This window comes from Myotis daubentonii, chromosome 18 (assembly GCF_963259705.1).
Source record: "Myotis daubentonii chromosome 18, mMyoDau2.1, whole genome shotgun sequence".
NCBI lineage: Eukaryota > Metazoa > Chordata > Mammalia > Chiroptera > Vespertilionidae > Myotis > Myotis daubentonii.
In genome coordinates, this window is record NC_081857.1 from 24,774,455 (window position 1) to 24,797,160 (window position 22,706).

The following is a 22,706-nucleotide window of genomic DNA, read 5'->3' on the forward strand; positions in this document are numbered from 1 at the left end:
AGAAACATCGATCAGCTGCTTCCTGCACACCCCCTACTGGGGATGTACCTACAACCAAGGTACATGCCCTTGACCGGAATCGAACCTGGGACCCTTCAGCCTGCAGGCCGACGCTCTATCCACTGAGCCAAACCAGTCAGGGCGAGGAATTAGATGTTAATCGAGTTTACCAATATGGAAATTTTCTTCTGGTTCCCACAGGAATAACAATGGAAGTCACCTGAGCAGCAAGAGGAGTTGCCCCAAATTCTATTGAAACAACTTCCTTCACTATCCTCATGGTATGTAGTTAACTTGTTTCTCAGAATTTGAGAGCTGAGAAGTCATATCTTCCAACTTTCTTGTCTAATAAGAGGAGAGAGAATGGCAGCCCAGAGAAATGAAAGACTTGTCCAAGGGCCTACTGTTTTCTTGTGTTAAAACCAAGACAACAATTTTTTTCTTGTGTAAAAGCCCTGTTCATTCTGAACTGGGAGCCCACCACCTTCTCAAGGCCTTTGCTCCTATTCACGTACCCTCTCTCCTGTACCATCAGTCTCTTCTCTGCCGCCATCGCTTCTAGACAAGCAAGCTCTAGGACTCCCATCCTCTGCACCCCTTAACCTACAGACTTCTCAGGAGGACTACACGCCTTCACGTCTCACCTCCCATCACTCCTCAACGAAGCCCCACACTTTTCCACATCCCATCACTAAAACTGTACGTCTAGGTCACCAACAACTTCCACGTGGCCAAGTCCAGTGAACAGCATCCTCACCTGACTTCTAAGCAGTGTCTGGCAGAGCTGATCCGCACTCCCCTTCGTGAAACACTCCCATGTCTGGGCTTCCATGACTGTACCCTCCCCTGGTTTCCCAACGCCCTGACTCATCCTCGGAGCCTCCTCCATCAGCACCTGAAACTGTTGGGCACCAAAGTCTCCTCTACACGCCTCCCTAGGTCAGTGGTCGGCAAACTCATTAGTCAACAGAGCCAAATATCAACAGTACAACGATTGAAATTTCTTTTGCGAGCCAAATTTTTTAAACTTAAACTATATAGGTAGGTACATTGTTATTAACTTAATTAGGGTACTACTAAGCTGGCCTTTGCTAAAAACGTCCTCAATCTGATTGAGGTACGTTTGCTGAGGTCAACCCCTTCCAACTCTCCCATCCACATTCGTCTTGTATACTTGTTTCATCTATCTCCTTTCTGAAAACTGACTTCTGCGCATGGGCCACGAAGTTTCAATCGCACTGTATGTGCACGCCCGCACGTGGTATTTTGTGGAAGAGCCACACTCAAGGGACCAAAGAGCCACATGTGGCTCGTAAGCTGCGGTTTGCTGACCACTGCCCTAGGTGATCTCACCCATACCCACAACTGTAAATACCAACTGAAAGCTTCTGGCTCCCCAACATCAATTCTGAGCCCCCACCTATATCTACAATTGCTTATCTACCACAGTGCCTGGCCGGTATTAGACACTCAATGAATATGTGTGGAATCAAAAAATAAATCACTCAATTAACCAAAATAGGTCACAAGTATCCAAGCTTACATATCTAAACATCTTCATGTTCCTCCCCAAAGCCATCTACCCCTCAGAAAATGATGCCCCAACACAGATCATACTTCATCCCTCATTTTCATCCTGCCCCACATCTCACCCATCAACACATCCTGTCATCACCTCCAAAATATGTGCCCAGAGATCCCCATTTCTCTACCTTACTGCCATCACCCGTGTGCCAATCATCATCGTCTCTCACCAGACTTTTACCATAGCCTCTTTACTACTCTTTCCACTTCCACCTGCCATCTCTTTCATTCATTCTTCACACTATGGTCTGAATAACCTTTTTAAAATGAATATCACATCATGTCACTCTTCCAATAAATATAGCATGTGGTCCTGTGTGATCTGCTTCTTGCCTCTTTTCACCTCATCTTGGGCCACTTTCTTTCTCGCCCTCCATGCTCCAGCAACACCAATAGCCACTCAGTTCTTCAGCATTGCATGCTGTTGCAGCTTAGAGCCATCGCACATACTGTTCCCTTGGCCAGAAATGTCTAGTTTTCCCCACTATCCATTCTCCTCTCCTTCTACAAGCATACTATCCAAAGATCTCTCTGTACTGATGGAAATACTCTTTTATCTACATTGTCCAATTTAGTAGCCATTAGTCACATGTGGCTATTGATCATTTGAAATGTGGCTAGTCCAACTGAGGAAATATTTTTTATTCTAGTTTTAATTCATTAAAATGTAATATAACCACATGTAGGTTAGAAAGGACAGTATAAAAGAAGTTTACATTTGGCATGTGGCCATCCAGTAAAAGGCTTCATTTCCCAGCTTCCCTTGTCTTAAGGTCTGGCACCATGTCTGGAGTTTGGATTTGACCAATGGGATGTGAGAAAAACTGACACCTACAATGTTCCTGTCATGTCCTTTCCTTTCCTCATCCCCCTTCCACAGCTGGAGTGAGGTTATCTGATGACAATATAGATGAAGGCAACTCCTGAAGGATGACTGAGCAACAATATGGAAGGAACCTGGGTCCTCTGCCATACCAGCCCTGGCCAACTTGCACTCTGACCATTCCACAAGAAAGAGATGAACTTATTTCTTATTTAAGCAACTGTTGTTTGGATATTTCTGTCAACATTATTAACTATTACTCCATACCATCCAAGAAATATCCCTACCCTGTCATTCTTTATACCTACACCATGTTCATGTCCTTCACAGAACTTATAATTTACAATAGAAATTTGTTTGTTTGCTGATGGTCCATCTTTCCCACTGGATTTCAAGATAATTAGAATCATATAAAGGAATCATATTTGTTTTGTTCACCACTATATCTCAAGCCTGGCACTTAGAAAATTTAATTCATGTAGAAATGAACATAGAGCTCCAGTTGTCATGGACAATACTTGTTCTTTCAAACTACACACCATCTATTAAGTCAAACCTACATAAAATATCTTGCCACAGAACACTTCTTTAATCCAGTGGTGTAAAAATTTTATATTGGTTTAACTTGTTCTCTATAATTGCCTATAACTGAGTAGCACAGTGGTTAATAACACAGGCTTTGGGAAAGAGTTTAAAGATATTCATGAGATTGCTCTGTTTTTTCTTTAGGTAAATGAAGTTTTTTTAACAGTAAACTCTCCTAAAACACACCAGAGTCCCTCATCACAGATCCCAACAGATCATTCCATAGTGATGACCCTAGTTTGTTTTTCTCCTCCCTGCTGTTACCTGTCGAGGCCTTGGTGTTGGCCTTCTGGCTCTCCCGGTCCCCATTCTGGGCCCACACGTGGACCGTGTACTCCATGCCTGGCCTCAGGCCTGTCAGGACGGTGCTGCTCTGCTCCTTCCCCACCGGAACCTCCTTGGTGTCTCCATCGGCGGAGGTGTAGCGCACCATGTACCTATCAATGATGGCCTGCACTGGCTCCCAGGAGATGGTGGCCGTGGTCTCTGTCACCCGGATAGTCACCAGGTTTTGAGGGCTGTCAATGTCTAGAAATAAAAAATGCTGATCACTATGCACTATTAATGGATCAAACTAGTGGCTATTTTGCTTGGGGCGAAACATGTTCATATTTTGTGGTTTTTCCATTTCATATGCTCTAACTCCTTCCTGGACATATATCTTCTCTTCCCAGATAGACTTTGGCTCCTCAAGGAGAAAGCACAGTAGACCAAACTCTGAAAATCTATGCCATTACCTCTACTAAGAGTTTAGCAAAACAAATTTCTTTACTCATTTAGTAAGCGTATGTCACACTCCCACCCTGTACACACAATGGTGTTAGTTAGAGCGTCAGGTCTAAAGGAAGACACAGGCTTTGCTCACAGCAGCTAATAATATCATTTCTAGCATCCTATCAATGAAGACCTCCCATTTCATACAAGAATATTCTAATAGCAAGGCACACACAGAAGCTCCTAGAGGAAGAGGGATGTGTCCTAAACCCTCAGGGCTCTCACTGCCTAATAGAGGACAGGGCAAATGGAAAGTGCTCAATCCGTATTGCTAAACGAATCGGCAAAAATTAAAACCTAGTTTTAATGTTCTTTATAATATCATAGATTCACTCAGAACACTAGTTTGCTAGTTAAATCTCCATACAGAAATATGGTCATTCATCTCTTTCTCATAGGATAGGAATATAACATAGAAGTTACCCTTATTCTCAAAGCCAGAATCATCATATTGTTCATTCACGGTAAAGCAAACCACAAACATCAACTTGCTCTGGTAGATATAAAGTCTACTTTTTGAAGTTAAATTTTCAACATATTAATATAAACAACATTGGGTCTTCCTTTTCTGTTCCCACTCACAAACTCAGTAGGGGACCCTCAACACGGTCCACAACAGAAGATTCCTGTGGCTCAATGTGCCCATCATGGCAAATCGTTGCTTGGAAACAGCCATGAGGCCCTGACTTGTAAGGAAAGCAGGTAAAAGGGAATGGGTACAGTCCGTTATAACGGGACACCATTCTTCTCTCCATAAATCATGGATTCGACCAGTGTCAGGGATGAAAAAAAAAATTAACCACCCATACACTTAGTGTGACAGGTCTTACATTCCCCAAGAGCAATGCTCCCTTACCTGTCGGGGCCCTGGTGTCAGCCTTCTGGCTCTCCCGGTTCCCCTTCTGGGCCCACACGTGGACCGTGTACTCCATGCCTGGCCTCAGGCCTGTCAAGACGGTGCTGCTCTGCTCCTTCCCCACAGGAACCTCCCTGGTGTCTCCATCGGCGGAGGTGTAGCGCACCATGTACCTGTCAATGATGGCCTGCACTGGCTCCCAGGAGATGGTGGCCGTGGTCTCCGTCACCTGGTCGGTCACCAGGTTTTGGGGGCTGTCAATGTCTGAAAGGAAAATGCTGATCAATAAACACTATTAGCAGACTGAGATCTCATGGCATGTTGCTTGGGGTGAGACAGATTCCTGTTCTTAAGGTTCCCCGTCCCATACGCAGGTTTTCAGTTGTGTCATGAACAGAGACCTTCTGTGCATGGCTGGACTCTTGGATCTTCAAGAAGGCAGCACAGTAGAATGAGGCCCAAACACAGAGTCAGAGGAGCTGGCTTCTAGCCCAGAGACAGAGCAGAGGGGGCAGGGAACAGAGATGAAAATATTTAAAAAGTATGAACTCTTCTTGAATATTACTTTAACCGTAGGATCCTCAGAACAAGGCACAAAGTGCTCAGGAGGACTTGTTCACCAAGAAAACAATAACCCTTCTTGTTCCAAAGAGATCACAGAAAAAGCCATTGCCCAAAAGTACTTAGCTCACAGATCCTAACATATAAGCCTCTTTCTATTTTTCCCTTTCAAGAAGAAATAATTTAGTGACTGATCACAAAGGAAATACACAATGGGAGGAACAGTGGGTGGAGGGGACTGATCACCATTTATCTTTACAAGAACAAAGTATGAAGCCGAAGAACAACTCTCTATTACCTGTCGGGGCCTTGGTGTCGGCCTTCCTGCTCTCCCGGTCCCCCTTCTGGGCCCACACGTGGACCGTGTACTCCATGCCTGGCCTCAGGCCTGTCAGGACGGTGCTGCTCTGCTCCTTCCCCACAGGAACCTCCCTGGTGTCTCCATCGGCGGAGGTGTAGCGCACCATGTACCTGTCGATGACGGCCTGCACCGGCTCCCAGGAGATGGTGGCCGTGGTCTCCGTCACCCGGTCGGTCACCAGGTTTGTTGGGCTGTCGATTTCTTAAGCAAATATTTAGGAAAGTTTAAGCTTTGAAGTCACGGTAAAGATACCCACCAACCCATCTCCATGATTTCATCGTCTGGAGCTTTGTTGGCACAAGGAATGATATTCCCATTCTGAGTCTCTCCCTGAGAGGGAGTCGAGGGCAAAGGTCACCCCTCGTTCTCAATTCCAGAGGACCACTCATTATAAACCTGACATACTTTCTTGGCTTTCAGCTCCCACCAATGATGTCTTCTTTGCAACATTATGGCACACCAAAACAATCCATCATACATCTGCCATGGCATTCAGGGTACCTAATTTATAGTTTATCAAGGGCTACTTTACAGGTGATCATTCTGAAAGTACTACCACCAGCACTGCAATGGCCACATCCTCTGAACGTCTCCGCTGAGTCTGCTAAAAACACTGCTACTGAACAACTTTATGTCTCTCTTCTAGTAGGTAGAGGCTTTTATGACCAGCTCAGAGCTGCCGGAAAGAGCAGCTCACGGAGATAAGCACTAGACTCACTGTCCTGTTTGAGCGTTAAGACCTGCTTTGCAAAGTCTCTCAACTCAGGCCATGTCTTTTGGTACCATGTGCTCAAAATTCAATTCCAACTGACCACCGCTCTTGTTACCTGTCGGGGCCTTGGTGTCGGCCTTCTGGCTCTCCCGGTCCCCCTTCTGGGCCCACACGTGGACCGTGTACTCCACGCCCGGCCTCAGGCCCGTCAGGACGGTGCTGCTCTGCTCCTTCCCCACCGGGACCTCCCTGGTGTCTCCATCGGCGGAGGTGTAGCGCACCATGTACCTGTCGATGATGGCCTGCACTGGCTCCCAGGAGATGGTGGCCGTGGTCTCTGTTACCCGGTCGGTCACCAGGTTTTGGGGGCTGTCAATTTCTTTAAGAGAAGAAAAGAGTGCAGCATTTAGCAACTCTCTGGCTCGTGAAAGGCCAGGTTGCCCAAATGATGACCTTGATAAATTTCAGAGTCTGTTAAATGCAAATGATTGAGATAACTTGAGGGTTTAATTAAACAAGTGGTCTGAAATTTCAAGAATGGTCTAATTGCATTTCATGAGAAGTAGGGTGTGCAGACAAAGCCACCATAAAGTCTCAACTTTGTAAACTTTTTCCACAAGTTGCCTTTGGATAAAAAGAATTGGTCTTTTTCTCCTTTCCACTGAATTTATAGAAAACGCTCTTTCAGTTTCCAACTCCTTATACCTGAAAGAAATTCTACTTCAATAAATCTCAACATCTGCTCTAATATTGTTTTGGGGAAGAAAATTATCCTGGAAATAGGAGCTGCCAGTTCTTTCCACTGCAAACATTATGCCAACTGGCCAGCATGACTCAGTGATTGAGCATCAACCTATGAACCAGGAAGTCAAGGTTCAATTCCCAGTCAGGGTACATGGCCAGGTTGCAAGCTCGATTCCCAGTGTAGGGTGTGCAGGAGGCAGCCGATCAATGATTCTCTTTCTTCATTGGTGTTTCTATCTTTCTCTCCCTCTTCTTTTCTCTCTAAAAATCAATTAAAAAAAACACATTAGAAAACAAACAAAAACATTATGTCTGTGGTCAAAAAAAGAAGACTAACTGATGGCATTTGAGGTCTGTGCTGATAGAAATAACCCTACTTGTAGAATCTGTTGGGCGTATATGTGATTAACCTGGGTTAGAATCTCTCTCCATGATTTCCTGTCAAGTGCTGGAAGCCTCGAGTGTTCTCTAGGATCCAGCTTCTGGGAACCCAGGGATAGTGCCGAGGAGGGTATAAGCGGAAAGAATGTCCTGGGTATGCCAGGCAATCTCGGGACACCGGCCAGAACTAAGCAGAGCACTGGGTGGAGTATGGAGAGCTCATGGCTTCTGAGAGCCCCAGGGCGGAATCGGTAGTTTGGTGAGTGTTGAGTCAGGACACGAACCATCCCCACACCAAAAGGGAGCTCCAGTTCACATGCGAAGTCCCTGTACCTTCACTGCAAACTGTGACGAGCATTCAACTTCCAAATGTTTTGAGTTTTCACAACCAAAAAATGAAAATTAGAAAGTAAGTTACCCTTCTCTGAGGGAGCTGCATATGGAATTCCAACCCAAATAAGTGTGACCTTCTATATCAAATAAAAAGACTGGTCTCTTTTGTTTGAGGTTTAAAAATGAAAAAAAAATCATAATTATGCAATTTGAAATTGCTTCTGCAAGCCCCACCCCAACCCTTACAAAGAAAAGAGCTACAGCTGATGGACACCGGCCTCCTGATTCAAAAGTCAGCGTCCTCCTGTTACAGAAAAACCGGAGAAGAACCAAGCAACGCTTAAGAGAGATGGAGTTACATTTATTATTATTACTCGCGGGCCCAGAGGAAAATGCCTCTCAAATTCTGGGTGAAATCACACAGGAAGTTTCCTGTATTTATACTATCTTATCCTCTTTGTCTCCCTTCCCCAATATGGGGTTTTTCCAGTTCCTTTTGCAGGTTCTTTTTTTAAAATATATTTTTATTGATTTTTTACAGAGAAGATGGGAGAGGGATAGAGAGTTAGAAACATCGATGAGAGAGATGGATCAGCTGCCTCCTGCACACCCCCCACTGGGGATGTGCCCGCAACCAAGGTACATGCCCTTGACCGGAATCGAACCCGGGACCCCTCAGTCTGCAGGCCAATGCTCTATCCACTGAGCCAAACCGGTTCGGCTCCTTTGCAGGTTCTTAAAGGGCCCTATGTGCTGGCGCTTTGAGACCTCGACCAAGGCTTGGCCTGACGCCAGCACTGATAATTTCATCTGGAGAAGGTTTAATGGCCTCTCTGAAATGGGAGTAGTCTTATTTTCCTTATTATTTAAGCCAGCAAACATTTACCAGAAATAGCAGGGTTAAAATTTCAAACAGCAGTTTTTATATAAGACGGATGCTTCACCCCCTGACGCGAGGATCCTGCTCCGTCCATACCTGTCAGGGCCGTGGTGTTGGCCTTCTTGCTCTCCTGGCCGCCCCGCTCGGCCCACACGTGGACTCTGTATGCCTCCCCCGGCGTCAGGCCCGCGAGGACTGCGCTGCTCTGCTCCCTGGGCACCGCTGTGTCCCAGGACTGCCCGTCGGCGGAGGTATAGCGCACCATGTACTTGTCGATGACAGCCTGGACGGGTTCCCAGGACACCACCGCCATGTCTTCAGTCACTCGATCAGTGACCACATTGGTTGGGCCGTCAATTTCTTCATAAAAATATGTGAAAAAGAAAAATTAGAGAAGCCATTTGGCTGGTCAAGATCACGGATGCTCAAGATCTAGTTCCTCCGGGTGACCTGGTTCCACAGTTTACACATGCAAAAGGTTGTCTCCACCACCCGAGACAGGTGGACCCTGGCCTCTGCTTGAACCCTCCGCTGAGAGACAGCCTCAAGAGGGGCAAGATAAGCCCTTTAATAATAATAATAATAATAATAATAATAATAATAATAATAATAGTAAATTTTATAAGTGTGATATGAAAGGTTTCTGCAATCTGAATCCAACAGCCCTTTGCCCCCCAAAACAGACTTCAGGACACAAAGGTAGACACAAAGATAGACTATCTCTACACACAAATCCCAGAGTTTTGCCCAGATGGGAGTCAGCTGAGAAAAACATCAGAAGACAAACCTGAGAAAAGCTCCCGGTGCTTCCAGGCAGTTCTTACCTGTCCTGCCATTCAGGAAGATTGGCCTGCCCTCCAGGTCTCCTCGCATGGGGACAATTGTGATCTTATAGTCCATCCCGGGCTGCAGACCTGGAAACAAGCAGCCAGTGCTGGGTTTGAGTACTGGCTCAGGAGCCAGGACCCCAGCACTGTGCCCCGGCCAGGATTTCCCACCCACAGACTAATCCACGTAAGGCAGGTAAACAGATGCAGGACCAGTGGGGCCCCAGCACCGAGCACCAAGGGGGGGCTTATCCTTCAGTGGGGATGGGGCAGAGGGGTGAGAGGGAGCTTCCCGTCCCCTCCCCCCCCCCACACACACAGTGCACCACCGAGCACTGACTTCCCAGTGTATTTACAGCCCAATCTTTTTCTGCCCCTAACAATCCTTTTCCTCAAATGTTTCTTTCCTTCTCGCTGTAATAATTAACCTAATTCCACCCCCCCCCCCTTTTATTTCTTTTCTCTGCCTTATGTTATTTCTCTGTAGCATCAACTTGAATGATTGTTCCTCATGGCACAAACTCTCAGACTCTGGTGGCAAATGCAGGCAAAAAGCAGTGTGAGCGAGACCCTGGTTTTCACTGCACAGTGGGGGCCCCAAGACGGCCACTCAACATGGAACTCGGAGCAGACGGAGCAGACCCCAGCTGGAGCCATGTGATGAATTGGGTATTCATGACTGCCTTACTACTTTTCTTAAAAAGGGCGCTGGTGTCACACACATAACCCAGCCCTGCATGGTCTGTTCCCCTAGCAGCCTCTGATTTCCTGTTCTCACAGCATTAGATTAGGCATCTGGGACAGGACCTCCCCGAGCCCAGCCACCCAGCAACTCCTTCCATGGATTATGCTGAAAAAAATTATCTCCATCAATTTCTTTCCCTTCCCTTCCCTTCCCTTCCCTTCCCTTCCCTTCCCTTCCCTTCCCTTCCCTTCCCTTCCCTTCCCTTCCCTTCCCTTCCCTTCCTCTCTCTCTCTCTCTCTCTCTCTCTCTCTCTCTCTCTCTCTCTCTCGCTCTTTTTATCTCTCTCTCACACACACAACACACACACACATTCTTCCAAAAGGAAAGTCTGTGCGCTCTCATATCCCCGAGACAGACTGGGTGAGACACGGGATGAGCATGTCGGATGAGTCATCTGTTAAGCAGGGGCTCTGGGATTCTGGAGTTACTCTGAGGTTCTGGAGTCGCTCTGGGATGCTGGAGCAGAGTCCTCGGGCTTCCAGAGTGGGCTCACATCTGGGAGTTTCCGGGGTCAGGGTTCAAGGGATTCCTAAGGCCCCAGGACCCGCTGTGCACACGCTGTCCCCACCTCAGCATCCACAGCAAACCCTCCCATCCCAGTGCTGGCTCTTACCCGTGATGTCATATCGGCTCTTGGGGTGGTTGCTCTTGGGCACCGTGACCTCGGCCACCTCCTGCCCCGTCAGGGGGCTGTACAGCAGCTTGTAATAATCCACCTCGGTTGGGGGGTTCTCCCACTCCACGTCCAGGGAGTTCTCCGTCTCATCTGTCACCCACGCGGTGCCAAGCACAGCAAGATCTAGGGCAGAGGCAGGACGGCAGGAGAAGGCAGTGAAGAGGAGGGAGGGCCGGCAGCTCCGTGCCAGGCCCCTGGCTACCAGCTCAGCTCCCTTTCTTGACATACAGCGAGCAGGCTGCAGCCCTGCACACAGTCCTCAACAGGTGTCCTAGGACCACCAGGCAGCAAAGAAACTATTGGTGTGCACCCGGCGGAGGATGGACTCTGTTCAGGGAAAGCCTCCAGTGCCCGTCCCACCCCATCCCACCCCATCCCATCCCACCCCACCCAACCCTCCACCTCACCCCACCCCTCCCCACCCCACTCCATCCCATCCCACCCCACCGCACCCCACCCTCTACCCCACCCCACCCCATCCCACCCCTTCCCACCCCACCCCACCCCTCCCCACCCCACTCCATCCCATCCCACCCCACCGCACCCCACCCTCTACCCCACCCCACCCATCCCCACCCCACCCCATCCCATCCCACCCCTCCCCACCCCACCCCACCCCATGCCATCCCACCCCATGCCACCCCACCCTCCACCCCACCCCACCCCACTCCACCCCATCCCATCCCACCCCATCCCATCCGGACCACGCAGCCCTCTCATCCACTCGGCTCAGGGTTCAGCCAGTTCTGACCTGAACACTCACTCAGCCTATAGCTGCAGAGCCCATGCCCCCATGACTCGCCCTGGATCAGAGGCCCCCCCCACCCCCACACACACACACATGTAAGTTCGGGATGCATTTCGAATGTTCTGGAGTGTAACGCTGATACCACAACCCCCTCCTTCCTCAGCCTCCCAAATGCTCCTGGAAGATTAACCCGAGGCAAAACTATAAAGTAGGCGAACTTTAACTTGGTCCTTCTGAGTACCTTCCTGCACCTTTGACCAAACTTTAGCACCTTCACCAAGTCCCAGGTATCCTTGGCTGCCCACCCTGTCCATCCTGTGACAGGGCAGGGGCAGGGGCGGGCATTGTACACACTCATTCATAGGAAAGTGTGAATGGCTAGATCTTTACCCCTCCATTCAGAAAAGAAAAGAATTTAATGATTAACACAAAAGAATGGATCGCCAAAGTGGCTCTAAGGGAAGAACTGTGGGTAGTGGTGAAGAGGGGTTGGGGTCTTAGGGGCACTTTGAATTCCAATCGCCAGACCCCAAGCTGATGAGCCTGCCTGGGAGACAAGTCCCCAGACTCTCAGCCTTGCCCCCTTTCTCAGTCCCAACCCCACCTTCCCTGCCTTGCTGGTGCTCCCACCCCAGCTGACGGGCCCCCTGTCAAGGACGTGGGAAAGAGAATCTGTGAGTGGGCAGTTTGCTCAGTGGTCTCAAGGCCCCTCGGCTCTGAATACTTGTGGTTCACTGTGTTAGAGACAAAGAGCCTCCAGAGCCTTCCCTCTGAGGCACCCCCACCCCGGCTCCCACCTGCCTGCCTAGCCTGCAGGCTCTCCTCCCCTCCCCACGCAGTCCCTTGAAGGAGCAGGGCGGGAGTGGTGAAGGAGGTCCTCAGCTCACAGACGAAACGGCAGGGATGTGATGACAATGTGCACGATCCTTAGGGGTCGAGCATCTCTCTGACTGAGGCTCCCCTGAGGAGCAAATGAGAATGGGTTTACCTTGAATAGGATTGGACAGAAAGACAAGCTTCCCAGCCACATTTTACAAGTCCCCAGAGCAAGGAGCCAAGAGGGGCTGCTAAGACATCAGAACAGATGTCTGTCTGTTCTGTCTGAAGGCAGAGGCAGTGACAGAGCGGGGAGGAGGAAAGAGCCGCTGAGAGCTGGGAGCCGGCCTGGCTCGCACACGTAGGCCTTGTGTTCTCCCATTGAACATAACGTCAATATCAGACAAGTCACTCTGCAGCCATGACAGGTCAAGACCAAAACAAGACCATTCGTGAGCATGTCTGAACACAGGCAAAACCATGAACAATGTCCAAACCACAAAGAGACCAAACAAACCTCTCTCCTAAGTGACTGCTGCTTCTGTGGCAATCACAGCTTTAGCCTCCCTCTGGGTTACCCCTTTCTAGGTAAGAATCAAAAGATGCCAATCATAGAATCATCCCACTTCCTGACAGCATGCTTCCCCGAATCCTTCCAAACCACCAAACACAGCCCACATTCTATACCAGTCTCTCTGACACTCTCCAACTAATATGCCCACCGTCACCCAATGCGTGCGTTCTCCCCCTGCTGCAACAGTTGATAAATGCAACTTGTTCAACTACAGGGATGTTCCAAGAGGGGTCATTGGCTGGAGGGTGTTGACAAAGGCATTCACACATTGTGCTCCCGGGATGACAAGCCCCTCACGGCCCTTTGCAGCACTGAGCCACCCCTGCCCCACCACCAAAGAGGACAGGCAGCCAGATGTTCTGCAAAGACACAGTGTGCCAAAGGCCCATCCATCTGGGTCTCCCTGGATCTCTCCCCAGGAGTTTAGGGAAGGCTGGAGGCAGCTCATTTTTATCAGCATCTAGAACAGTGCCTGGCACACAGTAGATGTTCAATAAAATATGTGGAGTGAAGGAATGCATCATAACCACTCAAACAACAAGGTTTCCCCAAGCCCTTGATGTCTAAGCAGCTTTAAGTCCTTTCAGGAGAATTTCTGAAGAGTAAGTAGCGATGCTGGCCCTTGCAAACATTTTCGTAGCGTTTGGTGGTGCCCTGTAGACTCCGCTTGTCCCTCCAGACAACCCCCATCCTGCTCTGTCTCCCAGATTACGACCTCTATGACCTGTGTTAGCCAGGTTCCCTTGCCCCCTGGCTTCTGGTTGGGTTCCACCAGTGAGAGTCACAAGAAGATCGGAGGGCAAGAGAGGTCTGCTTCATCCCTTCCGGGGGACACAGTGGACCGCCTGCCTCCCTTTACCTCAAGCAACTCGTTGGACAGGCTCTCCCAGCTCTCTGGGTCCCAGTACCAACTCCCACCTCCTGCCCCTTCAGCCTGGGGTGGATCCCCACTGATGCTGGCCCTAGGGTGTTAGACCATCCAAACCCCGCCTACACCTCCACCTCCGTAAATAACCTTTTCATTACACTTTCTTCAATGACCTATTTCTTCCCCTTCTTTCCTGCTGAGAGAAATCTAACAGGTGGCTCAGAAGATCCTCACTTGTCCCAACTTCAACCTGCTGAGTGGTCTCAGAGGCTCAGTGAGGACCTGGGGATGCAGGTGTGTGGCTGCTTGTGTGTGGGTGCAGGGCAATCAGGGGGAGAAGACCCCTTGGGTCCCACAATTCAGCAGGTTCTGTCACCATCCAGGAGGACCCAATATTTTGTGAGCAGAAAGCAGGGAGCCAGAACTGAGACTTCCTCCGGAAGCTAGGATTGCAGCAGCTGTGTTTCAGCCCCAAATCAGGGGACAGCTTGGAAGGGGACTGGCAGGGACCAATGCAGGAAAACGTTCGAAACGGCACCTCTCCTGGGCAACCTGGGCACCGGGCTGCTCCCTTACCTGTGGTGGCCAGCAGGTGCTGGGGGCTGCTGGGGACCCCTTTCTTCACGTTGTGCAGGGTGACTATATACTTGGTCCCAGGCAGCAAACCAAGGATGTCGTAGGTGTTTTGCTCCTTGGGCACCTGTATCTGCTTCTGGGAGGGCTCCCTGCCCAGGGGGTGGTAGCTGAGGAGGTAGTGGTCCACCTCGCTGGAGGGCTCCCAGCTCACCAGCAGGGACTCCTCCGTGCTCTTGAGCAGCTGCAGGCCCTGGGGGGCGACCACTGTGTGGGGAGCAGGAACAGGATGGAGAAGGTGAGGAAAGAGGGGTAGAACACAGTTAGTACTGGTTGCGCACCTACTATACACTACCATTAACAGGTGTGGGTGTGGAAGATACATCTGATGGACCTCTGACACACACACACACACACACACACACACACACACACATACACGCACACATACACGCACACATCACCTAAGACCAATGGTCCTCAAACTAGCATCAGCATCACCTGGGAACTTGTTAAACATGCAAATTCTCAGGCCCAGCTGGTGTGGCTCAGTGGTTGAGCATCTACCTATGAACCAGGAGGTCTCCGTTAGATTCCAGGTCAAGAGCACATGCCTGGGTTGTGGGCTCCATCCCCAGTAGGGGACGTGCAGAGGCAGCCGATCAATGATTCTCTCTTATCATTGATGTGTCTCTCTCTCCTCCCTTCCTCTCTTAAATTAATAAAAATATATTTTAAAAAAATGCAAATTCTCAGACCCAACCACCTGCGCTTGAACAAGCCCTCCAGGCAAATCTGAGGTGGGCTAGAGGCCGAGCCCCTGGAGAGGAGAAAGAGATCAACCCAAGGACTTGTACGTATGCACATAAGCATAACCAATGGACACAAAACACTGGGGGGGTGTGGGGGGAGGGGAAGCCGGGGGAGGTCAATAGGGAAAAAAGGAGACATATGTACTACTATTTGTAATACTTTAAACATTAAAAGAAAGAAAGAAAGAAACAAAAAGAAGGTAATTAAAAAAAAAGTGTTAAATGACAGCCCGGCGGGCGGGGCGCGGGCGGGCGGCGCTCTCACCCTGCGAGCAGTCCAGGCCGGTGAAGGCCTCCTCGCAGTAGCACTCGCCCGTGTCGCAGAAGCCGTGGCCGCTGCAGTCGCCGGGGCAGCGCCGCTCGCTGCAGTCCTCCGACGTGAAGTCCGCGTGGCACTGGCACCGACCGCGCACGCACACGCCCTGCCCGCTGCAGTTCCCGGGGCAGGCGGGGTGGGCGCAGTCGGCCCCCACATAGGGCTCCGCGCACACGCAGCGGCCGTCCTCGCAGCGCCCGTGGCCGCTGCAGGCGCCGGGGCAGGCGGGCACCTCGCAGGCGGCACCCTCCCAGCCCTGCTCGCAGCGGCAGCCGCACGTCTCCTGGGAGAAGGTCCCGTGGCCGCTGCACTGGCCGCCCTGACCTGCCAGGGAGAGGAAAGGCGGGGGTGAGGGCGGAGCGTGAGGGCCTCCTTCCCTGGAGACCCGAAGAGCTCTTTCTCTGAGGACGGTAGGGGTCCGACCCTTCCAACCTGGGCCCGACTGGGACCCGTGAAAGCTGCAGACGTTCCTCCTCCTCTGCAAAGGAACCAGCCTCCCCTTCCCCGCCCCACCCCAGTGCTCCCGTGAATCCCCGGGTCCCTCCCCTCTAAATGGCGGTCAGCCTTTAGTTCTCTCTGTGAGGGGCCCTGGCTCCAGCCTGCGCGGGAGCTTGGCTTATCTTGGCTGCAGGCGGCTGGACCAGCGAGGCCAGGCCCTTGGCAAGTGAGCCCACACTGAAGCCCGGAAAAGTGGACCTGCAGAAGCTACCCCACAGCCCAGAAGGCACGGGGTGAGGGTGGGGGGAGGGATTAGCCAGGATCCCCCTCTGACCCTAGACAACAAGGGGCAGTCAGAGGGTGGGCCAGTCGCCCCGCCCCTTTCTCAGAACACCTGCTTTCCTTCCTGAAAACACTTCCACCGTGGAGACTCCCCAGGGGCAATTCCTGGCAGCCTCCAGGTGTCTAGTTCTGTGTCCAGCGTATAAGGGTGCTCTTCACCAGAGCAATTTCGTCAGGCAATAGAAATGCATGGGGAGGGCCACTTGTTATTATTTGGATCAGCCTGGGAGGTTAAATAAAAAAATGAAGGGATTGAGAAGTATGGATTGGTGATTATAAAATAGGCATGGGAGCATGAAGTACAGCATAGGAACTATAGTAAGTAATCTATATATATAAAAGCCTAAGCAACTGGTGGAGGGCCAACCATCCAGTAGCTATGACATGCAATGACCACCAGGGGGCAGATGCTCAATGCACAGACATGGAAACATGGAACAGACTGATGAATCTCAGAGGGAAAGGGGATGGGGGGAGGGCGGGAAGAGATAAACCAAAGATCTTACATGCATACTAGAGGCCTGGTGCACAGATTCGTACACCAGTGGGGCCCCTCAGCATGGCCTGCGGGGATCAGGCCGAAACTAGCTCTCTGACATCACCCGAGGGGTCCCAGATTGTGAGAGGGTGCAGGCCAGGCTGAGGAACCCCACCAGTGCACGAATCCATGCACTGGGCCTCTAGTATTGCAATAACTATGCATGGTGCCCATTGGGTACTGGAGATATGGGAGGTGGGGGGAACACCTTAGTATATGATTGTCTGACCACTATTCTGTACACCTGAAACTAATGCAAAATATATTGAATGTAAACTATAATTGAAACAATTTTTTTTTCTTTCTTCTTTTGCAGGAAGCCCAGATATATTCAGAGGGACAGCAAGCCAGCTACCCTACCCCTTTCAGCCTCCTGAAGGGAATGCTCTGCCTTCCTCCACCCAGCCCACTTCGGCCTGTCTTAACCGAGTGCTGAGTTCTAGTTAGATTATGTCTTGCTTAACTCCAGCCCCTTCCCTCCCCACCTCTCTCACAGACCACCAGCAAACTTGCTGAGGGAGGGTAAAAGAATGGCCAACCTTCCCTTAAGCAGTCATGCCTGGGAAGGGGAGATTTTTACTAATGAAATGTGCAGTGGGCTACTTGCTAGAATTTTTTAAAAAACAATTGGCTGACTCTCTACTATGGGCCAGGAATCTCAAATACATCATCTGTAGTTCTCAGACTAGTTGATAGAATTATCCTCACTGGACAGTTCAGGAAACGTAGGAATCTGCCCAAAGGTCATAGAGCTAAGAAGTGGCAGACCTGGGTTTGCCCCAGCCCTACTAGCTCTGTCCTCTCAACTCCACTGCAGCCCCTATAGAAGGGATTGGCCCACTGGCAAAACAGCACCCAGGAGCCTTCTCACCTGGAAGCCTGAACCAGGAGTTCCGACTCACTTACGGCCCTTCCTGCTCCACTTGCAGATGCCCCTGGAGCTAGTGCCAGCGATGAGGTCCCCCGGGAAAACCCAGATTGAGGGGTGGGAATGCACCAGACTCAAGAGTACTCATGGGGCTGGTGGAAAGCCTGGCACCAGAAGGTGCTCACTAAGTGTTTGTTGAATGAGTACCAAAAGGTGAGCTCACCGGCAGCTCCCTGGCAGCAACGCTGCACGTCACACCGCTCCTTCACCTCCGCCATCTCGCCCTCCAGCCTCTGCACCCGGGCCAGGAGGTCCTGGACAAGGCCTGCCAGCTCGCAGTCCTTCTGTGGTGTCTGCAGGCGGATGTTGTGTCTGAAGATGATATTCTGCTCCTCGGCCTCTCCCAGGGCCAGGAGCGAGGCCCCTTCATCACTGAGGGGCTGAGGGTCAGCCTCCACCTGGACCAGGGCAGACTTGGGCACATCAATCTTGTAGGTGTGGCTGACGGTCAGCTGTTGCTCCTTGTCACTGCAGCTATGAGGCTCGAGAGGGGCCGGGGCCGAGGCCGCCAGCAGCACAGAGCCAAACAGGAGCCCCAGGGGGAAGCAGAAGGTCCCCCTCCTTGGAGAGATGAGGCGCAGACCCTCCAGCAGGCCTGTATGCAGAGAAAAGCAAGACAGCCATGGAGATTTGCTGATGGAAACTGGTCTTTTTAAATGGATCCTGAGAGTCCACAGGCAGCTGAGAAACCAGCAGAAAGATTTTGTCCTGCATCTGCTGAGGTTCTGAACTACATTACCTTCTGTTCTGTCCTCACACGCTGCACATTCCTGCCTCCTGTCTTTGTTTCCCTTGCACTGTTCCCACTACTGGGAGGCCTTTCTCTGTGCTTCTAATTCTGTACTCACCTGCATTTTAATAATGACAAGAAGAACTGTCTTGTGTTGAAGGCCTACTGTGTGCCAGGCTTTGATCCCCTAATCCCTAATCTTTACAACAACCCTAATGTTGTTGTAAAATACCGACTTCTGCGCATGGGCCACGAAGTTTCAATCACACTGTATATGCGCGCCCACACATGGTATTTTGTGGAAGAGCCACACTCAAGGGGCCAAAGAGCCGCATGTGGCTCGCAAGCCACAGTTTGCCGAGCCGCAGTTTGCCGACCACTGCTCTAGGGGCCCCTCTGAAGGCATGGGCACAGAGGGGTTCAATCCCCCTCAAATCCATCAGTGCCACAGCGGCAGAGCAATCATTGGCTATGATGGGAAGAGACCTACACCCCAAAGTTTGGGAGGAACAAGGACAGGTAAATCCTGCTACAGAAAGAAGGCAACTGGAGCCAGAGCTGAGTGCAGCCCACAGCTCAGCCAGCGTGTGCTGCCCCCGTGGGCAAACCACAGGAGGAGGTGCCCAGCAGGCAGGGCAGAAACCACAGGAGCTTCCCGCAGGGGCGCAGCTGTCATAACAAGGGCATCTGCTGACCACAGGGAACCACACCAGCCCAGCCGCACACAAACCCCTTCTCCCTTCTCTTCTGCCCCCACCTCCTTGCCTCTGTCAGCCACCTGGGGGAGCCAGCAGCAGCTACAGGTATGGGAAGGGGAGGAAGGAAAGCCCAGGACAGCCTCTGTCCCAGGTCCCCTCCCGCTCACCTCCAATTCCAGCATCAGGCCTGAGTTGGGTGAAAAGAAAGATGTGGCCTGGGTGGATGCTGAGGCTCTGATATTGGGATGGACCTGCCTTTCCAAAGGCTTCTCTTCCAATACCTAAAGGCACCAGAAAAGCCCTGGAATCCCTGGAGATTTTTGTCGGAGGTTGGGGGAGGGGAGGAGAGCCAGCAGAGTGGGCTGCTGGGCAGGTGCAGGATGAACATAATGCTGTTTCACAACTGCTGTCTTTACCAGCTCAGCCGGGGGCATGGAGCAGCCCTGCACACCTCTCCCTCCTTCCGAGAGAGGTGGAGCTCAGAGGCATGAAGCAGTGCGCCTGATGATGCAAGGCCAGTGCCAGGCCGCAGACGCAGACCCAGGAGCACAGGGTCCCCTCACCGAGCCGTTAACCCCTGTGTGCGCCTGCCATCCCCCAAACCACAGATTGATCTCAGAGAGCCTTCTTGGTCCCGGGAAGCAACAGAGTAAAACGCAATCTCAGCTTCTCTGCCCACTCCTCCATCCAGGCCCAAGGCCCAGCCGGGCTCACAGTTCTCTGGGCCACAAACGGCCTGCGGATGGCTTTCTGAAGCCGCTCCCAGCGCATGCACAGAGCCACCGACTCCTGCCATAACCGCAACACTGGGCAAAGCCCTGGCTCACAGTTTGTTTTTTGAAGCGGGGAATATGAGAAGCCCCAGACGCCCTGTAGGAGCTCTGGGTGTCCCCATCCTGAGTTGTAACAAGATGTCCTCGATAATTACAGCCTTGTCGGTTCCACGCTTGAGCTCAGATTTTCCTGGGCAGAGTCATTGCTCGAAAGAAGCTGGGGCAGGCGGGGGAATCCTGGGCCCAGCAGTCCTCCCCAGGGTCAGGAGCACGAGGAGCCTCCTGGCTCTCCCTCCCACGTGGCAGGAGACCCGGCCTGTGTCACAGCTTAAGGAAGGGATGAGCTCACCAACTCTTGCAGGCACAACCGACCACAGAGAGCCCAGGAGGGTGGGACGGGGCGGGCAGGGCTGTACATCTCATCAAGACACATGCAGGGTAGTGAGGTTCCGAATGGGATGATTCCTCTATTGACGAAGTTTCTTACAGAAAGTGGGGTGAATGCTGCAGGAATGTATGAGGCAAAGGGGGTTCACATGCAGGGGATGTGCATGCAGGAGACCGCAGAACATCAGGTGTCCCCAGGAATCATTCCCACCTCTGATCACGTCCTACATTCTGCTGGCAGGTAGGGTGGTGGGTGATGGGGACAGGTGGGGGGCAGAGGCAGGCTAAGACTCAGGGTGAATGCTACCTGAAGTGGCTTTTACCAGAAAGGCTCCTGGAGGTGTGTGCTGCTGGTGGTGAGCTGGACGGATGATCCCCTGCTTGTCTGGGAGGCACACTGACGTCACAGGGCTCTCTGCCTGGGCTCTATTTATTCTTCCTTGGTGGCCACATCTACCCTGTGGCTTTAATTTCTAGCCAAACACTGATGGCTCCCGAATCTGCTTGTGCGTTCCTGGGCCAGATGTCCCTGTAAGCTCAGGGATGGTAGTGCCAGGACCGTGGGTCCCCTGAATCCCCAGCCTCACATCACGGTCCTGGCCTACGTGATCTGTGTATTAAATTAGAATAGCCACGAGGTTTTCTGCACGTTTGTCAGATGATGGGTACTGTGCCAAATACTTTATGAACACTATTCTCATTTAATCTGCAGAGTCCCAGGCGTCCATTCTTTGTTATAGATGCTCTGAGAGGTTAAGTGACCTGCCCAAGGTCACACAGCTAATAAGCAGCAGAGCTGGGGTAAAATACCAGGGCCGTCCATTCCTCACGTCTGTGTCTCCCTCCCTCTGCTGTGTGTCCTGCCCCAAATGAGGAAGTCCAGTGAGAAGATTGCCATGTGTGAAAAAAAGACCCAAATGTCCTCTTTCCCATGGTACTTAAGAGAGGGCTCTTCTGAAAATAAAGGAAACCGAGGCAGGGCAGGTGCTCGTTACAGGTTAACTGTCCAGTGATTAAATTCCACACTTCACTCGCTCTGGGCAGTGCAAGCAGGACCCTGGGAGGATAAACCGGTGTTTCTCCCGGGAGGTGGAATCCAGTTACCTCATGAGAGGCTGGGCATCCCCTTTCTGGGAAACTGTGTGGACCAGGCCCCTGTGCAGGGGCAGACGTCCCCCGGCCTTAGCCAGAGCGGATGGACCCTGAGTCCCACACAGCCCTCTCAGTCACAGGCTCATGGCCTCTGTGTCACCTCATTTTCCCCAAAGAAGGGCCTACACCTGGTCAGGACAAAATACACTACTTGCACCAAAGAGAGCGGCAGCCCATTTCTTAGCCGCGTTACAGACCTTTCCGCTTAAACCCAGGCTTTCTCTGGCTCCCTCATTACCTCATCCTGTCTAGTTAACCACAAGCACGCGAGAGCACTGCCTGGGGTTTTAGGAAAACTGATTATCGTGGGTTTCCAGTGAAGTCATTAAAAAGGTGCTCTGTCCCCAAATGACAGGGTGGCCGTCCCTGATATGGAGGCGTGCGAGCGCTCCTGCCAGGCTGCGCCGCTCCTGCTGGGTGCGCTCCGGGCTGACCCAGGACGGATAGGAGCATTTCTGTTTCTAGTCTCGGTGCCTCTGACTCTGCACAGGCGTGCCGTACAGGACGCGGGCAGCCAGGTGTGCATGAGAGTACAAATGTGGTCTCATGTGATAAGGCTTCAGATAGTCACGCTCCAAGCATCATGCTGTCCCCTCACTCTTCTGGTTGGTTCAGTGGAATATACCCAGTGAGCACCCCAAATATCCTTGCAGATGACTCATACCCCACCGTGCCGTACCCCATTTCCTGGCCTCAGCACTCAGTCCCTTTTCCAGGGGTGGCCACAGGCTGGTGTGATTGTTTTATGTTGTCAACCAAACCTTAATCCGCATTGCAAGGGCTCAACTGGGTGATGGGAACGGTGGCACCGTTTCCTAAGCACCTACTGTGGGCAGGCCTCTGCGCCAAGTGCCGAAGGTCTTCCTGAGCACCAGGCGAAGATGCCCACACCCCACAGGAAGGAGCCCCTTTCTCACAAAAGACCGTCCTTTCACCTTCTTGGAATGTACGGGTTCAAGCACAAAGACAAGGTCACATGGACACAAGGGCATGAATTCAGGGACCTGGAGCCAGCCAAAGCACACGCCCAGTCTCCTGTGCATTAGAACGACTATGTATCAGAACGACTATGCATTAGAACGACTTTGTATGACCTGAGACCCAGCCAGCCTCTTCCCCGCGGCGGGCACCTGATGACGAACTGCTCCCACTGAAGGACAAGAACAGAGGA

General features: G+C 51.5%; 1 protein-coding gene and 1 long non-coding RNA gene across 2 annotated transcripts in view; one reads left to right on the plus strand and one right to left on the minus strand.

The window, feature by feature from the left end:
* LOC132220775 (uncharacterized) overlaps positions 1 to 3,263 on the plus strand; it is an 8,706-nt gene extending 5,443 nt beyond the window's left edge. Inside the window, exons 2-3 of the long non-coding RNA XR_009449863.1 lie at positions 202 to 281; positions 3,137 to 3,263. This is a non-coding gene — a long non-coding RNA (uncharacterized LOC132220775). The remainder of the gene's footprint in view (positions 1 to 201; positions 282 to 3,136) is intronic.
* The window catches only part of TNN (tenascin N), a 41,049-nt gene that overhangs the window by 15,644 nt on the left and 2,699 nt on the right, over positions 1 to 22,706 (minus strand). The window contains exons 2-11 of the mRNA XM_059674296.1: positions 17,959 to 18,390; positions 15,499 to 15,873; positions 14,425 to 14,688; positions 10,780 to 10,965; positions 9,419 to 9,508; positions 8,691 to 8,954; positions 6,372 to 6,635; positions 5,482 to 5,745; positions 4,623 to 4,886; positions 3,257 to 3,520 (exon numbers count right to left, since the gene is read on the minus strand). Coding sequence (XP_059530279.1) covers positions 3,257 to 3,520; positions 4,623 to 4,886; positions 5,482 to 5,745; positions 6,372 to 6,635; positions 8,691 to 8,954; positions 9,419 to 9,508; positions 10,780 to 10,965; positions 14,425 to 14,688; positions 15,499 to 15,873; positions 17,959 to 18,390 — 2,667 coding nt within the window. The remainder of the gene's footprint in view (positions 1 to 3,256; positions 3,521 to 4,622; positions 4,887 to 5,481; positions 5,746 to 6,371; positions 6,636 to 8,690; positions 8,955 to 9,418; positions 9,509 to 10,779; positions 10,966 to 14,424; positions 14,689 to 15,498; positions 15,874 to 17,958; positions 18,391 to 22,706) is intronic.